Source organism: Durio zibethinus, chromosome 24 (assembly GCF_047325235.1).
Source record: "Durio zibethinus cultivar Kanyao isolate XHJ-2024 chromosome 24, ASM4732523v1, whole genome shotgun sequence".
In the NCBI taxonomy this organism is placed as follows: Eukaryota; Viridiplantae; Streptophyta; class Magnoliopsida; order Malvales; family Malvaceae; genus Durio; species Durio zibethinus.
Genome location: NC_143185.1, coordinates 7,260,948 through 7,278,826, shown reverse-complemented (window position 1 = coordinate 7,278,826; position 17,879 = coordinate 7,260,948). Strand labels below are relative to the sequence as shown.

The 17,879-nt window shown below is 34.3% G+C and overlaps 1 protein-coding gene across 5 annotated transcripts in view; it reads left to right on the top strand.

Moving 5' to 3' along the window:
* The first annotated feature begins 276 nt into the window (after positions 1-276).
* The window catches only part of LOC111316345 (ubinuclein-1-like), a 45,190-nt gene continuing 27,587 nt past the window's right edge, over positions 277-17,879 (top strand). For all 5 annotated transcript variants that reach the window (XM_089753810.1, XM_089753809.1, XM_089753808.1 and 2 more), the window contains exons 1-2: positions 277-704; positions 16,664-16,740. In XM_089753810.1, coding sequence (XP_089609936.1) covers positions 495-704; positions 16,664-16,740 — 287 coding nt within the window. In that variant the 5' untranslated portion in view covers positions 277-494. The remainder of the gene's footprint in view (positions 705-16,663; positions 16,741-17,879) is intronic.

Here is a 17,879-nt window from a genome sequence, read left to right as displayed (position 1 = left end):
ATTGTGATTGTATAATTATAAAATTATAATAAAATAAATTGTAGGTGAAATGTTTCATAAAAATATAAAATTTGAGTTGTTCATAAATTTAAAATTTATGGTATAATTTTAGAAAAAAATTATATGTAAATTTGTTGATTTATAAATATATCTAATGCATCACATTAGTTTAAACTAGATATAATTTATAAAAAGTAATTAAATAATTTCATTTTAAAAAAAAGTGTGGAAAGAAAAAATGGATGTATTTAAAAGCTCCGCGTGCAAAAATAAAAAGGGAGAACAATTGGCGATAAGTAGGCTGAGGGGACGGAAACAAAATCAGGGAAATGTGTATTCAAATCAAATTCCAAGGATTTCTTTGATCACATGACTTAAACAGCTTAAACTCCTATCCCCGCGAAAGATTACAGTTTTCCTTTAGATTATCGATGGCGTTAAATTCTTCAACTCGAATGCTATAGAAATCGACAATTTTCGAGTGCCGATCCCCCATGGAGGAAGGTGATAAAAGCATTGGTTTTGGTGGGGAAACCTCTTCCAGGGTTTCGGCTGGTTCACCATCTTGGTTGTTTGCTAGGAGGCAGCGATTCACCATTGATCTCAGGCCTGGTGAGACCACGATAGTTTCTTGGAAGAGGCTGGTCAAAGATGCTCAAAACACGTCCCTTCCTTTGACTGCCCAAAAGACTGAGGATTCTCTGGTGAGAATTTCTGGTCCAAGCCTATTCCACTGAATTGCTTGCTTCTACTTCTGTACATATATATTTTCTAGGATTGGAGTTTGGTACTTCTTTCATTTTCTTTAATTGAAGTTAACATTGTAGGAATGGAATGTGATTAGTAATTTTGATAGTATTGTTTTTGTAAATTTAACTGGGTCTTTCTTACTTATAATTGTAAATTATCTTATACTGTATTAATAATTTTGGGTTTGCTTATTTTCATTGTATGGATAAACTATACGGGTATGCTTGGAGCAACATGTTTTGGTAAAATGTATGGTTCTTTGAAATCAAAACTACTTTGAAGCCCATCAAAGCTTGGATTTAACCAAACTCCTTATTGCTTGGTGTTCCAAAAAAAAAAAAAAAAAAAGGAAGCTATATGAATAGCTATATTTCAGTTATGGAATCTGATTTAAATACTAATTGCGGCGCAACCTCTTGTTACAATTCGCTGCTATGTTGGAGGAACTAAAAGATGAAAACTTCCCTAAATGTCCATGATTTACTGGCTAGATGCTAATTCTTTATACCTAATAGGTTGATAGATTTTATTAGTTGTCTTCTTGTGCTGGGTTGTCTATGAAAATATCACCTAAGATATCTGACCTTGTAAATTGCAGTATGATCCATATCAGCTCATCTTTTTAAAAATAAGTCAGATTAATCTTGTATTTATTGTGGTAACTAGGACAGAATAAATGTTTTGGTTGCCTTCAGCCTGAATATTTTTTTGGCATATAACAGGTCTTTGTTTCCTTATTATGGTACAATTACACTCAAGTTCATGATCTGGAATGTTCTCTTTGCCTGGCTTATTAACTTAAAGCTGTAAATGGCATTTGTATTCCTGATTGGGCCTTTGTGGCTCCCTAGGATTTCGTGGTGATTTGTTAAATTATAATTGTTCAAATAGAATTCCAAGCATGCTATATAGAGCTTCCATTTGTGATTATATGATTTGGATGGATGATCATATTGTTTAATCTGCGATCATTCTGCAAAGTTTTTGCCTTTGATTTTCCTAATCATGTTTGTTGTAGCATTTTTAAGGGAGACCCTGTTTCATTTAAAATTGCTGTCAATGAACCCACTAATATATTAAAATGTGAACAAACTAATGATTGCTTCTTGACACAATTTAAACACTAATGGTTCGCTTCTTGTTTGTAAACTATGGTGATTGGAAGCCATAAAGAGTAAAGCTAGGTTAGCCATTTATAGCTATTGGATGTGATAAGCGCGAATCTATGCACGATCCTTTTTTCGTAATCTTATGTCTAGGACTGCTTCTATTGCAAGCAATAAGTGCTAATTAATACTTGATTTTGGATCTGTCGACATAAAAAAGGAAAGGGAAAAGGCAATATCCCTGTCACTTGTTTCATAAACGTAAGAAATTGGAGAAGTGATTTAAGGACAACTCCTTCCAGTGAAAGTCACCGAACCTCCAACTTTATTTTTGTTTTTTTTCGTGCTTTTGTGTTGTCTGAGACTAGTTAAACTAGACAGTTGCAGTCCAGATGATTTGGGATGTAAGAATTGTTCAATAAATGACAAGCCAAGCTGGGACTGTAGTTTGATCTTTCATCAAATGCTTTAGACTGCCAAAAGACTTAGCCTCAAAGGCTGTTGTCAATCTTTGACTTTTAATTGTAAAAGGAAATAACAATTAATTGTGGCAGTGGACTACAAGGTGTTAAAATGTGGGCATTTAGGTTCATTTGGCAGTTTCTTTATACGTGCTTTACAATTATTCACTTTTAGGAGCCCCTAAAGATAAGAAATTGATCTCTAATTTAGTTTACCCCCTAAGTTTTTTGACAATTTGGTCTATTACCTCGTTTTTTCTGGTTGGTCCTTTAATCCTGATTATCTTGATATAATTTTGTGCCATGGTTGATGTTGGAGTTGTAACATAACTAAAACTTAGCGCTTTAGAATGCTTACTGTTAGCAAAGATGAATGAGGATTTTAGTCTGAAAATGCTTAGTTAGAAATCATTTATGAGGAGAAGAATGGAACTAAAGTAGTTAATGGTTATCACAATTTTTGTATTCACTAAGATAATAAATTCTATTTTCATAATTGTTATCAGAGCCTGTGTATGTGGCCTGATATCATTAAATTGAAATTCTATAAAACTTATCGTCTCTTAAATATTTTTAATTATACATTTATACACGTATGTAAGTATAATAAACATACTCTCATATTGTACATGTATACTGCCTACCTAGATGCTAAAATGCAGGTACTTATGGTTTCTATGTGAGTGTGTGGGCATTCTTGTAGGTGCATAAACCAGTCAAGCCTATTGTCACGGAATCATAATTTATTAGAGTAACATGCTTTGTCTGAACCCTGAACTAGAATTTGATGTACTGGATTTAATTACCCTATGTAATGAGGGAAGTGGGATTATTGCATTTAATTTGGTTGGAATTGACATCTATTGTTTTATGTGCTATAACTTTCTTTTGGTTTTTATGTTTTTGTTTGATGCACACTCATGTGTTAATATTTGGTAAAGATCTCAGTTAAATTTCAATTTCATTTAAGACAAACTTTTATCTGTTTGTTTATCTTTCAAATATTATACTTCCATTTGACCTCATCCTAGTTTTGTAAATTTCAGAAGATACTGATATGTTTCAATTTGGTTAATAGTGATATTTTTTAACAAGAACTATATGTTTTGTAGAAATCTGATTCTCTTACATTAGTGCAGATCTGATTCTCCTACATTAATGCAGCTTGATTTCCTAATTTATTTTTGGAATATTTCTCATTTTAGTCAACATTTTTGTGGAAAATTTGAGAGTATATTGAAAAACTTGTCTGTTGAATCATCAAACACCATAGATTTACTTAATTCTAGAGATACAAATTCTCAATTTTAGGGATACAGATATATACAGATTACAATTAGCTACATAGATTACAACCAGTTGTAACTAAATGTTTTCCTAGACTCCCCCTCAAGCTGGTGAATAGGTGTTTTCCATTCCCAGCTTGGAAATAATTTCCTGAAATGTTGCACTGTTGAGACCTTTAGTCGACATATCTACAAGTTGACCCTTGGTTGATACATATGGTGTGCAAATCAATCCACTGTCTAGTTTTTCCTTTATGAAGTGCCGGTCTACTTCAATGTGTTTTGTTCTGTCATGTTGCACAAGATTGTGTGCAATGCTTATTGTAGATTTGTTATCACAATAAAGTCTCATTGATCCATCTCATTTGATCTTTGAGTCTTTTAGGATAATCTTTAACCATAGTAGTTCACAAATTCCTTGAGCCATTGCCTTAAACTCTGCCTCAGCACTTGATCTTGCCACCACATTCTGTTTTTTACTCTTTCAAGTTACAAGATTACCACCTAGAAAAATGCAGTAGCCTGAGGTAGATCTTCTGTCAATTACCTAACCTGCATAATCAGCATCTGTATATGCGTCTAGTACTAGCCCTGAATTTCTTTTAAAGAAGATACGTCTCTTAGGATTAGCCTTCAAATAGTGTAGTACATGATAGACAGCCTGTAGGTGCACTTCTTTAGGATTATGCATAAATTCACTTATCACACTCATTGCATATGCTATGTCAGGTCTAGTATGTGAGAGATAAATAAGTCTTCCAACTAATCTCTGGTACATCTCCCTATCTACAGTAGCATCTTCATTAGCTTCTCCAAGCTTATGATTAGGATCTATAGGGGTACTTGTAGGTTTACATGCGAGCTTCCCCGTTTCCTTCAAAAGATCTATCACATATTTCTGTTGTGAGATAAAAATACCATGCCGTGAGTGAGCTACTTCAATTCCTAAATAGTACTTCAATCTTCCTAGCTCTTTTATCTCAAATTCTCTGGCCAAACACTGTTTTAGAAATTCTCTCTCTTTTTCATCATCTCTAGTTACAATTATATCATCAACATATACTAACAGAACTGTGACCTTCCCTGAATCTGAGTACTTGATAAACAATGTGTGATCCCTTTGACTCTGTTTATATCCCATTCCTAGCGTCACTTTGGCAAATCTCCCGAACTAGGCCCTAGGAGACTGTTTAAGGCCATATAAAGCCTTTTTCAGCTTGCATACTTTTTTTTGCTTCTAGATGACCTCCAAATCCCGGTGAAACTTTCATATATATTTCTTCTTCCAAATCACCATGCAAAAAGGTATTCTTTACATCAAATTGTTGAAGCTGCCAATTTTAATTTGCAACCAAGGATAACAAAATCCTAACTGTATTCATCTTGGCAACTGGAGCAAAAGTTTCCTGATAATCCACTCCATAAGTTTGAGTGTAGCCCTTAGCCACCAGCATGGCCTTGTATCTTTCAATAGTACCATCTGTCTTGTATTTTACAGTGAAAACCCATTTACACCCAACTAGATGTTTCCCTGTAGACAACTCTACCAATTCCCATGTCTTATTTTTCTCTAATGCCTCCATTTATATTTTCATGGCCTGCCTCCATTTCTCATTGGATAATGCCTCAGATAATGTAGTTGGAATAGAAATAGTGTTTAGGCTCACAAGAAAATTTTTATGGGATGGTGAGAATTTTTCAAATAACACAAAATTAGAGATTGGGTATAATGGATGTTTAGTACATTCTCTGGTTCCTTTCTTAATGGCAATAGGTAGATCATAATCACTAATTTTAGGAGATTCATGCTCATTTTGAGAAATACAATCAGAGACTATAATTACCTCATTTTTAGAGTTAGGATTAGGTTCTTGGATTGCATTGGTTTAGGAGCTGGAACTTTCTTTCTTGAGTACACCTGTAATTCTTTCACAGAATCAAGAATAGTATTATCCTTAGTCACAACTTCTGTGTTTGGAATGGGTTCAGATTTAGAATCAGTGTTTGACTTGGACTCTGAAGAAATGGGTTTAGGCTCAAAAGAATTAATGGGTGAAACTGTTTTGGAGGAGGATGACAAGTCAAGCAAAAAGAAGTTTTTATCCTTATCTTCTATAAATGATGTCTCCCCTTGAAGATAAGGTTGAGTAAAAAATGGTTTACTTTCTTCAAAAGTGACATCTGCAGGCACATAAAATTTTTTGGTAGGAGGATGATAGCACTTATACCTTTTCTGAGTTAATGAATACCCCACAAAGATACACTTAATTGCTCTTGGATCCAACTTTCCCCTATTATGTCTGTGAATATGAACAAATGATGTACAACCAAATATTTTAGGTTTGAGGTTGTTTGTGGTATTAAGGTTGGGATAGAATTGTGAGAGTAGTTCCATAGGAGTTTTAAATCTCAAAACCCTTGAAGGTAACCTATTTATAATGTGTGTGGTCGTGAGAACAACTTCCCCCCAATAATTTGGGCACATTTGCTTGAAAAAGGAAGGCTCGGGTTATGGCTAGTAAATGGTTGTTTTTTCTCTCGGCCACTCCATTTTGCTGTGAAGTATTAACACAAGATGACTCATGAATAATCCTCTCTTTTTGGAAATAGGTGGATAGACTCGGGTTGAAATAGTCTCTTGCATTATCAGACCTAAATCTCTAGATTCTCACTCCAAATTGATTTTGGATCATGTTTTGGAAGCTTAAGACATACTATTCACATCTGATTTGGATTTAAGTAAAGAAACCCACGAGACCCTGGTACAATCATCTATGAATGAAATAAACCATCTTGCACCAGAAATATTTGGAATTGTAGAGAGATCCCAAATGTCACCATGAATCAAGTAAAAGGGAGTAGAACTTTTTTTGTTACTAATTGGAAAAGGCACATGTCTATGCTTTGCAAGTTCACAAACATTACAATGAAAATCTTCAACGTTTAATCCTTTGAACAAAGAAGGAAACATGTTTCTCAAAGTTTCAAAAGAAAGATGTCCAAGACGAAAATGATAAAGCCAGATTTTATCTTTATTGGAAGATTTTTTAGAAAGAAATGACAAAGGTAAATTATTCTTGATATTACTTATGTTGTTGGATGTCTCAAGATAGTATAGTCTATCCTTCTCCTTAGCAAGTCCAATCCTCTTCCCCGAACCTTGGTCCTGAAATTCACAATAAGAGGGATAAAAGGTCACATTGCAGTTCATGTCTCTAGTAAGTCGTTGTATAGATATAAGATTAGTAGACAATCTAAGAACATAGAGAACATTTTTAAGAATGAATAAGGGATTAATTTGAACATCTCCTAATCCTACCATTGTAGTAAGTGAACCATCTGCAACAACAATTTTTTTATTACCAGGACATAGGGTATATGTACTAAACTTTTGTGAAGAATGTGTCATGTGGTCTGTGGCTCCTAAGTCAATGACCCAAGAACTCTTAATAGACTTATCCAAGAGTTTTAATCCATGAGAATTAGAGACTTTACCTGCACTAGAGACCTTACCTGATTGTGGCAAGAAGCATACACCAGTAGACTTTTCAAAAGTTCCCAATAGGCTTCTCAGTTTCTCAATCTCTTTTTTATCTAACTCTCCTTGTTCCTGAGACTTCTCCTGGTTTAACTTCATTGCAGTCATGTGTGCTTGTCCTTGATTTCTTGGTTGTCCTCCTTTATAACCCATTCTTTGCTTGAAGTTGAAGGTTTTCCATTTAGTTTCCAACCTTAGCCTATAGTACCAGTAAGGATGACCTTATCATGTTATGGCATTATAGATTAGGACATCCAAATATTTCATACCTAAAAAGGCTATTTTCCTTATTATCCAATAACATCTCTAAAGATTTGCAGTGTGAAATTTGTCAACCTTTCAAGCACACTCGAAATACCTATGCTAGCCTTTCTTATAAATCATCTTAGCCTTTCTCAATGATTTATAGTGACATTTGGGGACCGTCAAGGGTTAACAATATCACAGGTTCTAGGTGGTTTGTTACATTCATTAATGATCATACTTGACTTACTTGGGTATTCCTTATGAAAGAAAAATTTGAGGTTAGCCAAATCTTTCAAAACTTCAATAGCATGGTACAAACCCAATTCCAAGCCAAAATCCAATTCCTAAAAAACTGACAATGGAGGGGAATACTTCAACTCTATTCTTGGCCATTACCTCACAAATCATGGCATTATTCATCAAAGCTCTTATGTTGACACTCCATAGCAAAATGGGGTTGCCGAACACAAAAATAGACATTTGATAGAGGTGACCAAATCCCTCTTATTGACTTCTAATGTGCCTAAATATTTTTGGAGAGAAGCTGTCCTCAATGCAACTTATTTGGTTAACCGAATGCCTTCTCGAGTTCTTGGCTTTAAAACACCTTGTCAAACTCTCCTTGCTTCCTACCCACAAACTCGGTTAATCTTTTCCATTCCCATCAAACTTTTTGGCTGTATTGCCTTTGTTCATATTAGCCAACAAAAAAGCAGCGAGCTTGATCCCAAAGCCTTAAAATGCATCTTCCTTGGTTATTCCCCAAACCAAAAGGGCTATAGGTGTTATTTACCTATCACAAAAAAATTCTATAGCTCTATGGATGTCACTTTCTTTAATAATCTTCCATACTACAGCAAGAATGATATTCAGGTGGAGAATACTACTAAGGAATATCAATGTTTAGCTGTGGACTTGCCAATTTCCCAACCAACCGCTTCAAAACCAGATTCCCAACCAGATTCTTAAGCAGCCCCAGATTCCCAACCAGATTCCCAATCAGCCTTTTCAAAACCAGATTCTCAACCTACCCAACCTATCAGCTATGCAGATTCCGAAACCCAACTTGTTTAGACAACTCTGGACTTTTCAAACCCTGAGGTTATGCAAGAAAAAACAAAAGAATTGATAGTCTACTCAAGGAAGCAAAAACCATAGGAAGAAGTGGACAATTGTACATAGCCTAGCATTAAAAATCAATTTGATCTATCTCTAAGAACTTGAAACTAACATAGGTAACCTATTGAATTTGAAATTGAAACTTGTGAGCTAGCTAGGGACTTTGACATTCCTATTGCATTAAGAAAAGGTGTGAGATCATGCACTCGATACCCTATTTGCAATTACATCTCGTATGACAAGTTAAATCCAAACTTTTGAGCCCTTACTACTAACCTTGACAATGTGCAAATTCCAAAAATATTCAGGAAGCCCTCAAGGAACCAGATTGGAAGGTAGTAGTTCTTGAAGAAATCAAGGTACTAGAGAAGAACAGGACATAGGAAATTTCAGATTTTCCCATAGGGAAAAACCCGGCTGGATGTAAGTGGATCTTCACGATAAAGCACAATGTAGATGGAAATCTAAATAGGTTCAAAGCTAGACTTGTTACAAAGGGGTTCACTTAATCCTATGGGATAGACTATGAGGAGACATTTGCTTTGGTAGCCAAACTCAATTCAATTAGAGTTCTATTGTCACTAGTAGCCAATTTGGATTGACCTCTCCACCAACTTGACATCAAGAATGCATTCTTAAATGGTGACTTGGAGAAGGATGTCTACATGGAAATTCCTCTTGATTTTGAAAGGCAAGACAACATGGGCAAAGTGTGCAAACTTCGAAAATCTTTGTATGGACTTAAATAGTCTCCTTAGGCTTGGTTTGAACAGTTGACCAAGGCAATGAAGAGGTATGGATTCCTTAAATGTCAATTTGACCATACTATGTTTGTTAAGTTCACTAACATAGGAGAAAGAGTTATTCTTATTGTTTATGTGGATGATATCATAACCACTGCAGACCATGAGGAAGGAATGGATGATTTGAAGAAACTCTTTGCAAAGGTGTTTGAAAGGACTTAAGGATGGAAGTGGAAATGGCTCATCCTTGGGATGGAAGTGGCTCAGTCTAAGAATGGAATATCAATGTCTTAGCGTAAGCATGTACTTGATTTACTCAAAGAAACCGGCATGATTGGATGCAAACTTGTTGATACACCCATTGACTCAACTAATAAAATTGGAAGTGAAAATGGAAGCTTTCTCATGGACAAAGGGCGATACCAAAGACTAGTTGGGAAGCTTATTTACCTCTCCCATGAATAATCCAACCAAGGAGCATCTCAAGGCTGTTCCTAGCATCCTACAATACTTAAAGAAGAGTCCTGGTGAAGGTCTATATTTTAAGAAGTCATTGGATAGGGCAGTCGAGGCGTACATAGATGCTAACTGCGCTAAATCAGTAATAGATAAAAGGTCTACCATTGGATAGTGCACTTATGTTTGGGGCAATTTGGTCACTTGGAGAAGTAAAAAGCAAGCTGTTGTAGCTAGGAGCAGTGTTGAGGCTGAGTTTAGAGCAATGTCCCATGGTTTTTGTGAAGGAATTTGGCTGATGAGGTTACTCGGAAACTTAAAAGTTCACATTATGACATCTATGACACTGTTTTGTGAAAATAAGGCTACCATAAGTATTGCAAAAAATCCTATTTATCATGATGGGACCAGGCATATAGAGTTGGACCGACATTTCATAAAGGAAAAAGATAGAAAATGGCTCGGTCAAACTGGCCTATATCCTTACAAGTTCACAATTTGTAGATATTCTTACTAAAGCTCTTCTTAGAAGCATTTTTGACGGATTGAAATCGAAGCTGAGTATGATTAACATTTATAACCTAGCTTGAGGGGGAAAGTAGAAATCTGATTCTCCTACATTAATGTAGCTTGATTTCCTAATTTGTTTTGGGAATGTTTGTCATTTCTTCTTCTGATTTAGTCAACTATTCTGAGTATCAAGTTTTTAAGGATTTGTTTCTATTTTAGAATAGAATAATTCTTCTTCATTTTATTATTTTTTGTTTCTTGTTTTTTGTTTCATGTAAGTTGTTTCCTAATAAGGAAGTTTATTGTTCCTATTTATTTAGATGTACTCCTTCATTCTAGATAGAATAAGAAGAAATAAGGATAATTGGTCTTTAAGTTTTCTACATGTTTCTGGTTTGTTATATTTATTAATCTGTTAACAACAATTGTTAGAAAAAAAATGTAAAATGATGAGTTGTTTATTGGTAACTGTGGAAAAACTAAGAAATAAATCAGTGTGAAAACTGAATGTATGTTGAAAAACTGCTTATTGAGAATTATACAAGAATCTTAGGTTTATATACAACTAACTAGGGGTTAAACTAGGAAACTAAATCTTCCTAAAAAATTAATCCTATAATTGAGAGATTGTCTATCCTAATTTTAGGGATACAAATACTTAATTCTAGAGATACAAATATAAATATATAGATTACAAGATTACAACCAGTTGTAAATAAGTGTTTTCCCACACTCCCCCTCAAGCTGGTGATTAGGTGTTTTCCATTCCCAGCTTGGAAATAATTTCTTGAAATGTTGCACTACTGAGACCTTTAGTCAACACATCTGCAAGTTGACCCTTGGTTGATACATAAGGTGTACAAATCAACTCACTGTCTAGTTTCTCCTTTATGAAATGCCAGTCTACTTCAATGTGTTTTGTTCTATTATGTTGCACAGGATTGTGTGCAATGCTTATTGCAGACTTGTTATCACAGTAGAGTCTCATTAGTCCATCCCACTTGATCTTCAAGTCTTCTAGGATAATCTTTAACCATAGTAGTTCACAAATTCCTTGAGCCATAGCTCTGAACTCTGCTTCAGCACTTGATCTTGCCACCACATTCTGTTTTTTACTCCTCCAAATCACAAGATTACCACCTAAGAAAGTGCAGTAGCCTAAGGTGGATCTTCTATCAGTTACTAAACCTGCATAATCCGCATCTGTATATGCTTCTGGAACTAACTCCGAATTTCTTTTGAATAAGATACCTCTTCCAGGATTGGCCTTCAAATAGTGCAATATACAGTAGACAGCCTGCAGGTGCACTTCTTTAGGACTATGCATAAATTGACTTACCACACTCACAGCATATGCTATATCAGGTCTAGTATGTGAGAGATAAATGAGTCTTCCAACTAATCTTTGGTACATCTCTCTATTTACAACAGCATCTTCATTAGTTTCTCCAATTTTATGATTAGGATCTATAGGGGTATTTGCAGGTTTACATGCAAGCTTCTCAGTTTCCTTAAGAAGATCCATCACATATTTCTGTTGTGAGATGAAAATACCATGCCGTGAATGAGCTACTTCAATTCCTGGGAAGTACTTCAATATCCCTAGCTTCTTTATCTCAAATTCTCTAGTCAAACACTGTTTTAGAGATTCTCTCTCTTTTTCATCATCTCCAGTTGCAATTATATCATCAACATACACTAATAGAATTGTGACTCTCCCTGAATCAGAGTGCTTGATAAACAATGTGTGATCTCCTTGACTCTGTTTATATCCCATTGCTAGCATCACTTTGGCAAATCTCCCGAACCAAGCTTTAGGAGACTGTTTAAGGCCATATAAAGCTTTTTTCAACCTGCATACTTTGTTTGTTTCTAGATGACCTCCAAATCCCGGTGGAACCTTTATATATATTTCTTCTTCCAAATCACCGTGTAGAAAAGCATTCTTTACATCAAATTGTTGAAGCTGCCAATTGTAATTTGCAGCCAATGATAACAAAATCCTAACTGTATTCATCTTGGCAACTGGAGCAAAGGTTTCCTGGTACTCCACTTCATAGGTTTGAGTGTAGCCCTTAGCCACTAACCTGGCTTTATACCTTTCAACAGTATCATTTGCCTTGTATTTTACAGTGAAAATCCATTTACACCCCACTGGATTTTTTCCTTTAGGCAACTCTACTAGTTCCCATGTTCGATTTTTCTCTAAGGCCTTCATTTCTATTTTCATGGCTTGCCTCCATTTCTCACTGAATAATGCCTCGGATAATGTAGTTGGAACATAAATAGTATTTAGGCTCACAAGAAAATTTTTGTGGGATGGTGAGAATTTTCCAAATGACACAAAATAGAGATTGGGTATAGTGGATGCTTGGTACATTCTCTGGTTCCTTTCCTAATGGCACTAGGCAAATCATAATCACTAGTTATAGTTTTAGGAGATTCATGCTCATTTTGAGAAAGAGTCAAAAACTGTAGTTACCTCATTTCCAGAGTTAGGATCAGGTTCTTGGACTGGCACTAGTTCAGGATTTGGAACTTTCCTTCTTGGGTACACCTGTAATTCTTTCATAGAATCAAGAACAATATTATCCTTTGTCACATCTTCCGTATTTGGAATGGGTTCAGACTCAAATTCAGTGTTTGACTTGGGCTCAGCAGAAACAGATTTCGACTCAGAAGAATTAATGGGTGTAAATGTTGAAGAAAGGGGCAAATCAAGCAAAAAAAAGTCTTTATCCTTATCTTCCATGAATGAAATCTTCCCCTGAAGATAAGGTTGAGTGAAAAATGGTTTATTTTTTCAAAAGTGACATCTGCAGGCACATAAAATTTTTTGGTAGGAGGATGATAGCACTTATATCCTTTTTGAGTTGAAGAATACCCCACAAAAATACACTTAATTACTCTTGGATCCAACTTTTCCCTGTTATGACTGTGAACATGAACAAATAATGTACAACCAAATATCCTAGGGGTGAGATTGTTTGTGGTATTGAGGTTGGGATAAAATTGTGAGAGTAGTTTCATAGGAGTTTTAAATCCCAAAACCCTTGAAGGTAACCTATTTATAATATGTGTGGCAGTGAGAACAGCTTCCCCCCAGTAAAATTTAGGTACATTTGCTTGAAAAAGAAAGGCTCGGGTTGTGGCTAGTAAATGGTTGTTTTTCCTCTCTGCCACTCCATTCTGCTGTGGAGTATTAACACAAGATGACTCATGGATAATCCCCTCTTTTTGGAAATAGGTAGATAGACTCTGATTGAAGTAGTCTCTTGTATTATCAAACCTAAATCTTTTGATTCTTACTCCAAATTGATTTTGGATCATGTTTTGGAAACTTAAAAATATACTATTCACATCTGATTTGGATTTAAGTAAAAAAACCCAAGAGACCTTGGTACAATCATCTATGAATGAAACAAACCATCTCGCACCAGAAATATTAGGAATTGTAGAGGGACCCCAAATGTCACTATGAATCAAGTAAAAGGGAGTAGAACTTCTTTTGTTACTGATTGAAAAAGACACACGTCTATGCTTTGCAAGTTCGCAAACCTCACAATAAAAATCTTCGACATTTAATCCTTTGAACAGGGAAAGAAACATGTTTCTCAAGGTTCCAAAAGAAGGATGTCCAAGATGAAAATGATAAAGCTAGATTTTGTCTTTATTGGAAGATTTTTCAGAAAGAAATGACAAAGGTAAACTATTCTTGATACTACTTGTGTTATCTGATGTCTCAAGATAATATAGTCCATCCTTCTCCTTAGCAAGTCCAATCATCTTCCCCAAACTCTGGTTCTGAAATTCACAATAAGAGGGATAAAAAGTTACTTTGCAATTCATATCTCTGGTAAGTTTTTGTATAGATATCAGATTAGTAGACAATCCAGGAACATGAAGAACATTTTTGAGAACAAACGAGGGATTAACTTGAACATCTCCTAATCCTGCCACTATGGTAAGTGAACCATCTGCAACAACAATTTTCTTATTACTAGGACACATGTTATATGTACTAAACTTTTGTGACGAATGTGTCATGTGGTCTGTGGCTTCTGAGTCAATGACCCAAGAGCTCGTAATAGGCTTAGTCGAGACATTTAATTCATGAGAACCGAAAGCTTTACCTGAACTAGAAACCTTACCCAAAGAACATATCACAGTAGGCTTTTCAAGGATTTTCAATAAGTTTCTCAGCTTTTTAATCTCTTCCCTGTCGAACTCTCTTTGTTTCTGAGACATTTGTAGTATTCCAGTGATTTTTTCAGTTAACATTTTCTCAAATTGGGTGGTAGTGATATCTTTCTTTGAAAGGGTTTGGCAATGAAGGCCTAAACAGGATTCGGCAATGAAGGCCTAAAAAAGTCAGCAATGAAGGCTGAAAATTTTGCTTCCTAAGAAGAACCTAAAGCTTTGATACCTTGTGGAAAAACTAAGAAATAAATCAGTGTGAAAACTGAATGTATGTTGGAAAACTGCTTATTGAGAATTATACAAGAATCTTAGGTTTATATATAACTAACTAGGGGTTAAACTAGGAAATTAAATCTTCCTAAAAAACTAATCCTATAATTGAGAGATTGTCTATCATAATTTAAGGGATACAAATACTTAATTCTAGAGATACAAATATAAATATACAGATTACAAGATTACAACCAGCTGTAAATAAGTGTTTTCCCACAGTAACAGGCTAACTTCAACTTTATTACACCTTGTACAATATGCAAAAAGGTAGAGATATGAAGCCTTCTAAGTTGAGAACAATACTTATTTTTAATAAATAATTGGCAGCTGTGGGCTTGAATATACTTCCCAATGAGTTCTCAAAATTTGCTCATGTGAGAATGATGTTGTAAGGCGCTAATAGCCTCTGCTCCTCATTTTTTACTTTTACTGCCTTTGAGGCTTAAGCGTGTCTGCAGTTTCTTTTATATATATATATTTCTGTCTATATGTATATATGTATGTGTGCATGCATTGAAGATTGTCTCTTATGCTTGTTTTTGCTGTATTTCTGCTTGTTGGCCAATCAAAAGGGTGCTTATTTAAGAAAAGGATGTTGAAAGGACGTTAAGCCAGTCAGGTCTTCTTTTTTTTTTTTTCCTTCTATTTTGACTTACGAGCTTTGCTTTTCTTTGTTGGTTGTAAGTAGTAAATTGGCTGTTGTTAAGGCATTGAAGAATTGTTCCAAATGAAGCATTAATATTCTTTAAGGATATATTGGGGATCTAATTACTTTTTTGAGCTTGTAATATAATGGACATTAGTTTAAAATTGCAAATTCAGCAGATCTTACAAATTTGGCTGTTATCTCTTACTTTATTGTTTTATTAGTTATTTTAATGAATTTGTTATCCTTGACTGGTTCTGTTACTATTGATTTACTTTCCAAATATAGTCTCTTAAAAGAGTGAAAATTTTAAATCTCCTTTTTACACTTTTTTTAATCATGACTCCATTTGCTGAGGAATTAAGGCAATTGGTTCTTTTGTTTGTGCGAGCACATGTGTGCATGAGGGTGTTCAGTGTTTAGACAAATTATGGGAAAAAAAACTGACATTGAAGTCCGATTTCAATGTCTACCATTCATAGATGAAGAGCTATAGAGGGTGATTTGCCTTATCCACAACTTTCATATAATTTAAAGTTTCATCGATTTGTTTGAAGCAGCATTTTGGGTGAAGTATTTGCCATTTTTTGGACCCCATAGTGCTAGATACTTGCCCAAAATATTTGAGATTGTTGATACAATCAGCTATACATACAAGATTTCTTTGTTGAAATGATATGTAAAAGGAATTATAATAGGTCAAAACTCTCTCGTTTCTTTTGTTGTTCTTTTCTTTTTTGGAAGTCCCAATTTTTTTATCCTTCAAATAGAAATGAGTTTATTGTTAAGTTTTCTTTTATATCCCTTGATGTTTTATAAATTACAACTAAAAGACAAAATAAAGTTATTATTGAGGGTAAAGTAGTAATCTTATAAAAGTCAAGTACCTTTATTTTTGGTAATCATTTTTCAAGTTGGATTTTGGGGAGCATATCATCTATAGTCATTGTAATATAATTAATCATAATTCATAATTGTGTGGGATCCATCAAAATTTTATGTGGAGTCTACAGTTATAAGTGGTGGACCCTACATAATTTTTTATTGTGATTGGACAATTGTAGGATTGTAATACAAAAAATTGTAGATGAAATGCTCCCTAGAATTTTGGGCCTTGCCTTTTTACCAAGAATTAATAGCTCATTTGCAGGTCAAACTGTTATGATTCAATTGGCAGATCTTTTTGTTTGTGCTTTTGCTAGCATATTTCGATTGTGGCTTTTCAATAGTACTTTTTTCATTGCATTGCTGGTGGTTTTCATCTATTCTTAAGATACCAAAAGTAGTTAATTGATCGCTAAAGACGTTCATTTGTCCATTGTTCTGCAGGATGAATGTTTTCAAGATGACAAGTCAACAATTAAGCAAAATGGATTACTTGTAAACTCTGAGAAATTGGAACGCATGTGAGTTTTTTTTTTTTTTTTTTTTTTTTTTTTTTTTTTCACTATTTAAATCATTCTTCTTTATATGCTTTTCATGTCTTGGCTGTTGGGACGATCCAGGAAAACGATAGCTTTTTTTGGAGTTTTTAATCTAAAGTATAATTGATAAATGATATATCAATTATGAAAATTTTTTTATTAATCAGTCCAAAATCTTTAAAAGAGAATAATTAGTAATTGTTGGTTTCCTTAGCCATAATTAAGAAGCCATGTCTTTTGGTTTCCACTATTCAAATTTTATGGGATGTAATGTCAAGAAAAAATGAATGTTAACGTTAGTAGCATGCTTAGTCATTGAAAGATATATTTGGTGTTTGTAGTAATTGTTTTCTTCCTTATTTTATTTAACATTTAACATTGTTAACAAGAATATGCTCCAATAAAAGTCTAAACTAAGCATAAGTTCTTACGCAACATATCAAAATCTCATGTAGATGGAGTTAAAAGAATGATTTTCTGTTTTTATTTTTATTTTCACTGTGTTGATTGTGGCAAATATCCAATTTTTTACAAAATTTTTGGGAAATATGTAATTTGTACTATGATTCTTTGGAGTTTCATATCTGTGGGAAGGTTCGAGGGCTGTCTGCCATGTAAGCAGGGCTTTATGAGTTGTAAAAATGCAAACAACCAGCATTGAGGATTCTTTTATTTGTGTTGCCTAGTATTCTGGCAGAGAGATGGCAAAACTCTCTTGGTTTGCTTGTGGAATAAAATTATGAGCTTCAATAGGTTTTTGCATCCATCTGTTTGCATCTGCAAAATCTATACCATATATAAATGTGGCTTGAGGGGTATAAAACTTTTGTGATGACTATATTACACTTCCTCTTTTCATTAATTTATAATTATACCATTTAAACTGTTTTATAAAATTATAGTTATTAAAAGTAGTTTTTATAATCTCAAAAAACAGTGTTTTATGATTGATAGACTTATTTCAGTACAAGAAAGCAATCTACGAGAAGGAAAAAAAAAAAGAGAAATGAGTCCAAGAAAAAGTTGCGCTTGATGATTGGGAAAATAAGAGAATTCTTATTTCAATAAACTAAAGCAGCCTATGAGAATGGTAGCAAAAAGAAAGCAAGATCTTGAAGGTG